This window comes from Sinocyclocheilus rhinocerous, unplaced genomic scaffold (genome assembly GCF_001515625.1).
Source record: "Sinocyclocheilus rhinocerous isolate Xijiao unplaced genomic scaffold, SAMN03320098_v1.1 scaffold499, whole genome shotgun sequence".
In the NCBI taxonomy this organism is placed as follows: domain Eukaryota; kingdom Metazoa; phylum Chordata; class Actinopteri; order Cypriniformes; family Cyprinidae; genus Sinocyclocheilus; species Sinocyclocheilus rhinocerous.
The window spans coordinates 357,278-366,351 of NW_015637156.1; the positions used below are offsets into that span (position 1 = coordinate 357,278).

A 9,074-nucleotide genomic window follows, 5' to 3' on the forward strand; every position below is an offset into this window, starting at 1 on the left:
TTTTTTTTTTTTTTACAATGCTTTTTACAATTACAGTGTGCTACTTTAAATGACAGAGAATGGGGCAAATTTATAAACATTAAAGCATAAAAGTATATAATTGTAGTGTGAAAATTATAGTAATATTCAATTTATTTTTTTCAATGAAAAAAAATTTACAACAGCTCAATTAATAAACAATTTTAACAGAAAAATCAATGTCAGTGCTTTTATAAAATGATAAGCTTCACATTTCTGCTTTGGTTTAATTATTTCCATTTTAAGTGCCTCATTGTATCCCTTGTGGTAGCAAGCCATTAATTTTGTCATATTTCTATGCCTTTTCATAATATGTGAGTGTAAGTTTAACCTCTCTTATGAATGTCTATTAACAAAATTAAATGGAACAAAAAAGATATTACTTATATTATTATATTACTCTTATTAAATTCACAACGATTGAATCCACATCTATATAAAGAAATAACTTGTAGCTCTTACAATCTTGATTTTTGCTTTAAAAAATGATTTTGTGGAAATCAATATTATGCTACAAATGTATGATTCCTTGAATGATAATGCTAAATGACATATTTAATATAATATCAGCTGAAATCAAATAAACACATTAGCTGAGCCGCACTGATAGGACTAAAAAGGTTGGGAAACACTGGTATAGTCTACACACATTGGGCCCTGGGGAAGTAGGCCCACCCATTAAACCAGCCCTCTAAAACAACCACTAAATCCTTAAAAGTAAAGCGTTCGATTTCTCACTCACTCTAGATTTCTTTGCCTTTTATTTTATGGGTGATTTTAGCCAAGCTGCAGTGGGGTATAGCACACTCCTGAACTCAGAGCCGTTGTCATAGCAACAGAAACCCCACCTGCTCAGTAGCTGTCAGCCCAAGGTTAAGAGCCAATAAACCAGAGAAACATAGCAATTACTGCACAATATAACACACATGCACACGCACACACAAAGTAATCCATCTGTTCCTTCTCCCCAGTTGATCAGTAGCAACATGGGTTTGGATTAAGTTCACCCATCAGGGTCCATTAAGAAGAGTTCATTTAGACCGGTTATGGCAGTTTAACCAATGAGCACCAGGGAAGTCTTCATGGGAGGTTTGCAGCAATGGAGTGACTGCCACATGCTATTTCAAAGCAAATGATTAACATGACAGGTAAGGGTAATCGCAATGGGGTCATGCTTTGATGTAACCTTAAAATATGAGACGCAGATCATAACAAACATAATTCAGAACTCCAGAATAAATGTATTTCAAAACACCGCCAGCCTTAAACAGATTAAAGTCTTCGCATTTGAAACAAACGAACCGTCCTTATAAACTGAATGCTTCATCTGGCCAATAGGCCTCATGTAGTTTCTGATATTGGGTATAAAAGGGCAGACGTGGCTGATTTATCACAGTCTCTGTTTTACTTGATGGTTAGCTTACCTGACACCCAGTATAAATGCCCAATGCTTGTTATCTCAGATATCAGAATCAGATGTGGCAGTGATTGGTGGGCTGAATAGAGAATATGAGCGTGAGACCGTGCTGGAGGTGCGTTTTATTGCTGTGTGTGGGGAACGATTAGCTGGCGTTGCACAGCAAGAAGAATCCAATTCGTTCAGTTGTTTAATCCATCAGCCCGTGCTGAGTTCTGATCACCGTATTGACGCACCGCAAGGCAATGACAGCCGTTCAGTGGTAATACAAGACTTTGCTATTGGCCTCTGGGACATGGCACTCATTTTAGTGGCTTATTTGATATAATAACAGAAAAACGAAGCGAAAAATAACGAGCGAGTCCATTCAGAGTGAAAGAATCCCCTGAACTCTATTGTAACCCATTCTTGCTCTTCTGATCTGGCTCTGCCTTTCCTACCGGCCATATTTCGTCCTTCCTCTCCCTCTCTCTTTGTTTCTCTAAGCCTCCATTATCGGCTGTGGGGAGTCAGGTAATCAGTGCTGATTAATTCTCTTTATTGTTGGTCGTTTGTCTGCAGAGTCTGCGCTGTCTTTTCCGCTCAGCCTCACTATGAAACAGCCAGTGATAAATGACCATCTCTCCCCTCACCCAACCCCACTATCACCACAGCAACCCCTGCTCTGCCTAAGTGCTTCTGATTAGTGACCCATGACTTGAAGGTAGAGGTGGCTTTTTGTTTTATTTCCTCATGCGACAAGTTTTGTCCCCCATCGTGCCCCTAAGGACTTATTTGGTGCTCAGATTCTTTCTGGATACATTATATACACGCATGTCATTGTTGTTCATAGGATGAACTGGGAGATGAGAGTGATAATTAGGTGTCTTTATGAGTAATTGAAACATTTAACAAATGCTTGATTTTTGCATTGATTTATGATTGTGAATATATTATGTATGTGTGTGTGTGTGTGTATTCATAAGTCAATGCAAAATATTATCAAAATAAAATATACTGTATATAACCTATATAATATTTAATTTTATTAGGTTATATAGTCTTTATATTGGTTTGATCTATCTAGCTATGCAATCATTAACCTATACAAATAAATGTGTAAAAATTTAATATTAAAATATAATTCAAACTTCATAGTAAATATAAAATATAATATTCTGTTTTAAATTTTGTTTTTATATATATATATATATATTTATATTTTAACATAATGGGATGTGGGTTTACTTGGTACCACAGTGACGGTGATTGGCAGTGGCAGAGATTGGTGAGGTTTTGTGAGTCTGGTGATCTGGATGACAATACTGAAAGTATTTATCGGCTGCTGCTAGACGCTGATGAATCTACACCTACGCAGATCGAACAAACCCCCAATCAGACCAGCGGTTTCAACCAAACATTTCTATCAAAAACTTCATCCCTCATTTATTGAGAACTTAATCTCTCTCTTAAACTACAATTAGATACAGAAAAATTCTGCGTTGTGAGTGGAGAGTGAGAGAGAGAGGAAAAAAGATAACCATTTAGCATGTGTGACCAGGTTAAGAGCAACATCTACTCTGAATCTTTCAAACAAGTGAGCATGGTTATATCCATCTTTCTCTTATACACCAATGACCTTCTTAATTTTTTCCCTCATATACTGATTTTAACCTAAAATGATCAAACTTATTGGTATATGGTTGCTCTAACGAATAGAATGCATTGGATATCACTTCAGTGGCTTCAATGAGCAAAAACTATTCTCTTTCTCTATTTGCAAATTTATTTAGCGTTTTAGGTTTTTATTTAGATAATACATTATCATCTTTAGGCAACAGAACTATCTACATCATGTACATTGCAACAACAAATTCTATTCACAACTAGGATTTAAAAAAAAATGTTTTATTAATTTAACGCTAAATATACACCAAATCACAATAAAAATGTACTTAAAAAAACATCCTCACAAATTTACAGTCCTCAACGCTCATTTTTAAGGAATGCTAATATGATAAGAATTTTTAAGAAACATTTAAAGTAATAAACTGCCAGTTTACTTTTTTTAAAATCTGTTAAACAAAAGCATGTCTATACAGATGAAGTGTTTTAAAAAGCTTCTTTGTCAGGCACACATTAAACCCAGTGTTCCCTGAATGACAGCATCAAGAAAAACACTCACATTGTATTTCACTAGCTTTTTTTTCTTTCCAGGTCAGCCCTTCAGTAAAGGAGGATTATTTAATATAACCACAAAAATTTAATAAAGATATCTAAAAAAAAAAAAACATCAAAACATCATGGACACCAGCACAACATGTAATAAAACAATAATCAAGACCTTTTTTGTTTCAATATCCATCCAAATATAACTCTGGAGGCTCGAAGCAGCAACTGGCCAGCAACTCTCTTTGACAGAGTATGCGTGGATGTGGATGTATATATCTCTTGAGTTCATATAAGAGAGTGCACATGTTACTGGTTGCTAGGAGATGAAGACGGGCTGCTACAGAGTTCTGCCTCAGGGGTTGTGACTTGAAATTCATGGGAAAAGCTTTCATTATAGGAAGAGTCTTCTTCAACAGGTGTGGCACGTCCTAGACTATTGCCCAAGCTAGAGGATGTTGTACTGCAAAAAAGAAATAAATACCATACAAATATTCATATTGCAATTTTTGTATATATTAAATGTACTGTTTGTACATTATTTGAACTTACAACAATACCCCTTTTATTCCTGAATGGCAAAAATGGCTATTCTTCTCAGCATTTATGTATATATACAGTTATAACGTTTTGCCATGGCATGATTATAGATGCATAAAACATTTAACATGCCAAATCCATCTTAAGCAATTTACATCATCTAAATAACACTGGGGAAGTTTATTATATAGCGAGACAGAGGCACACACCTTTCACAGTCTGAGTCACAGCATGTTTTGCTGTCTTCTTGATGCTGTTCCTCCACAGGGAAACGGGTATACCCGACACATCGCTGGATTGCCTGTGCAACCGTGTAATGCGTCTGTCCCTGTGCACACGCATCCATTTTTGCAATGCTCAGCTGTGACTGCAAGAACAGGTGCAGTCGACTGTCTGACAGCAATAACGGTGTCTGTAGAACTCTATAAACACAAACATTTAATTAAAAAGCATGGAGTGTAATCATTTTTAGGAACTGGTGATGAGGCTATTTAAAGAATCCATTTAAATTATTAAGCTATATTCTATTAAAAATATGCTAGACAAAAACTTTTCTTTAATTAATAAATCTCTATTACTCTAACAAACACTGCTTATAATATTTAAATCATCTTGGGCAATTTTAATACTGTGTCAAATACATAAATGTATATTTTAATGTCTATGTTTTCTATTACATTAAATATTGTGAAAATATATATGAAATAAATGCTTATGTTTAAAGTAAAAAACATATCTAAAGTAATTTTTCACCCCAGCAGCCACTAGATGGCAAAAATATTGCATTTTCTTCATCCCAATCTGAGATCAGTATGAACTGACCAATATAGGACATCAAGGTTAAATTAGGACATTTAAGTAGCTTTTATAAACATGCCTTAGAAAAAACACATTGCTGGTGTGCATCTTGAGACAAAACAATGGCACTGACTTATTTTAAGATATGTCAGTGAAAGTTTCTTCCAGTCGAAACAGCACAGAGATGCAGTATTCCCAGAGATTTAGTCTGGGAATAGGTTTAAGCCTTGTCTGTGAAACTAGGGACAAATGTCGGAATTTTTTCTAACCCACTTTAATCAAGTTAATCAAAAATGATGACAAAGAGTCACTGAAGAAACTCACGCCTCAAGAAACTGTTGCAGCCCCTGCATCCGCTGAGTGATCTGGAAATCACTACTGAGATTGAAGAAAGGATTCCCGGGAGGGAGTTTAGGTAACTCTCTACAGAAAAGGCAAAGAAAGGGAGAAATTACACTTCTACCAAGAACAATCAAGTTTTTACATGCAGGTACTTGAAATAAAAACTCTTGTATTTTTTACTGTAAATGAAAATATAATACTGCCCATAGTGTGATATCCTCAAATGTACTTACATAAGCACAGCATTGTTCTGTAGTTTTTGACGCAGCCAAACAAACTCACTATACCTCCTCCTCACACAAGAGGTCTTCTTCCGGAAACACATACTATTGGTCTATAATCAAGGAAAATGCAGTGAACTTAATGCTCTCATTGGTTAACATGTGATGCTGGAAAAAATTATATAGGCAGAAAGCCATCAGAATATAAAGTCTGAATAGCAACATTCCACAGTAGTAAGTGCAAGGCAAACATGTGGGTACTACTCACATGAAGGCAGATCTCATAGGTGATGTACGTGTGCCAGAAATCCTCCTTGTGTACCTGAGGATCTCGTACCCATACACTTACAAACTCCTGCAGTTAGAGAAAAAGTAAGTGTAAGTGTTTATGAGCAGTTCAAATTGAACAAGGAAGTAACTCAGCAGAAAGCGTGCTTGTACTTTTTCTCCTTATGAGTTACAATTTTTACCATTTTTTAAGACCAGTTTGATTCAGATTCTGCCCTTTCACCCACATTTCACGCTAACTGGAGTTTTGGAGGGTATTTGGCACCAATTTGTAATTCAGTTGGAATTTCTCAAATCAACACACTTTATTGCATCACAGCCAACAAACCCATTTGAGGTCAAACAAAACACTTCCCTAAAAATAGCTAACATATACAAGCCATTTAAGTTGCACCTAATCTGAGAAAGGTCATCTTAATTATTTCTGAATAAACATATCACAAAATAGAAGTCATTTTAATGCAAGCCAGTCTTTATAGTATTGCAAGGCTGTGAAAAGAGATTTGACAAACAAATGAACCAGAAATAACAGCAATGGTCACTGGTGGAATTATGCTACCAGTTTCCTCTTTACAAATTCCAGACAAAAGACATGATGCAACCACAGTTCAGTTACAAAGTGTAATTAAAAACTTCTTTCCACCCAAGATGATTTACTTTTCTTTCTACCGGCAACCAATTGATCTAAAAAAGCTTTTTACTGTTTGCCCACAGAGTCAAGGTTTCATCTGAAAAATCAGTTTACTGAATAGATAAGGACTGCTGAGTCACACAAAGCAAAACTAAGATGAACCGGGGAAAAAAACGTAAAGATGAAAAGAACAAGACACTGACCTTCTTCACAAGGTTTGTGTTTTCCATTTCAGAGACTTGACTGGAAAAAAAGACTCCTTGTCAGTTTGTTTGTTTGATTTTTATTTTCATACAAGCATATATGCCTATTTAATGTCAAGATCAATCTATTTTAAAAGGAAAAAAATAGGCTAGAAGTAATTTACAGCAGTACGGAAAAAACAACAACTGACCAATCATTTTTTTGTACTGTGTTGGATTTTTCAGACCTATTGCACTAAGACTAAAGAAAATAGTCTAAAAAAACAGCAGTGCAAACTGTTATTACAGATCTCAAGACAATGATGAACATCATTTTGATCAACCTGCCATAAATCAATTTGCTACCAAACACTTTACTGTATAAGTGCTTAAAAACAATGATGACTTTTCATAACTATTGAGCAGGGAAGCAAGTTGCAGTGATGAATGTGTAATGTCAGACATTAAAACAATAAATCAATTTTATGCTACAGCAAACCCAGATATTCATTTTGGCTCCTTCAATTAAATCAGGCTTTGTTTTCCTGTGTATGCTTTGCAATGACATGCTAAGTAAGAGAGAATCATTTCTAATGGAACCATAAAGCAGATCAATTTCTCTTTCTCCTGAATCCAAAAATGAAAATCCCATCAGCATTAGTCCAAACAAACAGCCATCAGTGACTTTCATTCATACAGGAACTAATTCACTTTGATGATAACTTAATTACTTAGTTGACTGGGAATCCCAGACTAATTGGCCAGCAGACAACAAGATACCTTTAACTTACACGATCATGGCTACTTTGACCTGGTTTTGGTGTTTGTTTGTTTTTTTTATTCTAAACAGCTTTTTTGTTTCTTTCTATTTTTGAATATAGGTCAATCATACGATGCACATTTTTTTGCCCTGAACATGAACACAAAAATGTCATTCATTTGACACGTGTGTTTTAATACATAACGTTACCTCTACCTCACGTGTGTTTTAATACATACCTCACGTTTAACTAAAAGGTTAATAAATTGAAGGCTATAAGTTGCAACCAAAGCTGAAAACGTTCAATGACCGGCAAAAGATCAAAGAATAGTATTAAAAATGTATGAGGAACAGTTTTCACTCAAACGAACGGCAGCTGTATCAATGACACAAAAGTTTTCTCACTCTGCTGTTTGGTACTGTTTTGTTAAGTAGGCCCTAGTTATGTTTATATATATTCTCGCGTTATATATATTTCTGATGCTACGTCAATTTTTGTTCTCACCTTTTCTGTCGTGTCGCGTATTTCTACCACCGTGATCCAGGTACTCCTGGGACTGAAAGTGGCAAACAAATTCGCGCATGGGAAATGAAAGTTTTTCTGACTCGCAGAATTTGATGTGCGCATGCGCTGCTCTCAACACGGAAAAACTGCGTTATAGCACTTCTCAGGTTATTTGTTTATGCTTGTCATGTATAATATCAGCAGGCGCGTTATCATTACAGAAAATAAAATGTTATAATGATAACAATCTACTATTACATAATAATAATAATAATAAACAATATGTACATTGATTCCCAAACATAGATTTGGGAATTTTTAAAAAGAAATGTAGGCAAATTTTTTATTTCTGGTAGCCAACTAATAGTCAGATAGAAACCACTCTCTGTGACTTCTTCCTCCTAAACCTTTGGGCTTGACTGAGGCTGATATTTAGAGACCCTCTTAATACATAGGCTATAGCTGTTGTTTCAGAGTTCAGAAATTTTCAAGGAATCAGGGAATCATTTGTTGATCCGTATCTTGCAAAACAGGTTTTTTTTTCTTTAAATAAAAGACGAACTATATAGACAGCTGTACCTATTACTGAAACTAAGTTACAAAAATGGGTCATTCAGAAATCATAATGGTTATGATTTAACCATATGACCATATAAACAAAAAGCTTCCTGTCCCCTTGGCCATATCCTTCTGAGGGATCACAGCATTAAAGGCAAGTGGCTGTAGTTTATTTACAAGTGTCTCCAAGCATTTCAGTCTGACCTGATAGTTATTCTTTTTGTTAACCTGTGACAGTGTAATTCAGGACTTGCAAAGAGCCTGTTATGGAAGGATGGGGCGATGCAAACTAAATGGGACCTGACAGTAAATCCACAACAGATTTAATGCGTTACTCATAATAGAATTTATACATATATTATTAGTGCTGTCAAACGATTAATCGCATCCAAAATAAAAGTTTTTGTTTATGTAATATATGTGTGTGTACTGTGTTTATTTATTATGTATGTATAAATACACACACATACAGTATATATTTTGAAAATATTTACATGTATTTACATGTATATATTTATATTTATATAATTTCTATTATATATACACATAATAAATATACACAGTACACACACATATATTATGTAAACAAAAACTTTTATTTTGGATGCGATTAATCGCGATTAATTGATTGACAGCGCTAATATATATATATATATATATATATAC

The 9,074-nt window shown here is 34.8% G+C and overlaps 1 protein-coding gene across 3 annotated transcripts; it reads right to left on the reverse strand.

Moving 5' to 3' along the window:
* Positions 1–3,342: 3,342 nt before the first annotated feature.
* On the reverse strand, positions 3,343–7,978 carry LOC107748666 (sorting nexin-10A-like). 3 transcript variants are annotated; one of them, XM_016563566.1, is made up of 7 exons: positions 7,851–7,926; positions 6,607–6,646; positions 5,753–5,839; positions 5,497–5,597; positions 5,246–5,344; positions 4,333–4,545; positions 3,345–4,046 (listed from the first exon to the last, which is right to left on the reverse strand). In XM_016563566.1, the coding sequence occupies exons 2-7, from the start codon at positions 6,631–6,633 to the stop codon at positions 3,893–3,895; spliced, it is 681 nt and encodes a 226-aa protein (XP_016419052.1). In that variant the 5' UTR covers positions 6,634–6,646; positions 7,851–7,926; the 3' UTR covers positions 3,345–3,892. The 3 variants fall into 3 exon arrangements, with proteins under 3 accessions (XP_016419051.1, XP_016419052.1, XP_016419053.1); XM_016563567.1 differs by having other exon boundaries at positions 6,607–6,731; positions 7,851–7,907; XM_016563565.1 differs by lacking the exon at positions 6,607–6,646 and having other exon boundaries at positions 3,343–4,046; positions 7,851–7,978.
* Positions 7,979–9,074: the final 1,096 nt, after the last annotated feature.

Bases quoted from the DNA above. Each gene is read 5' to 3' on its own strand.
- LOC107748666 (XM_016563565.1), bottom strand. From the start codon at position 7,973: ATGCGCACATCAAATTCTGCGAGTCAGAAAAACTTTCATTTCCCATGC. The intron at 4,546-5,245 runs GTGAGTTTCTTC...TTGTGTTTATAG, and splicing joins CTGCAACAGTTTCTTGAGGC to AGTTCTACAGACACCGTTAT. The intron at 4,047-4,332 runs GTGTGTGCCTCT...TCTTTTTTGCAG, and splicing joins TGTGACTCAGACTGTGAAAG to TACAACATCCTCTAGCTTGG.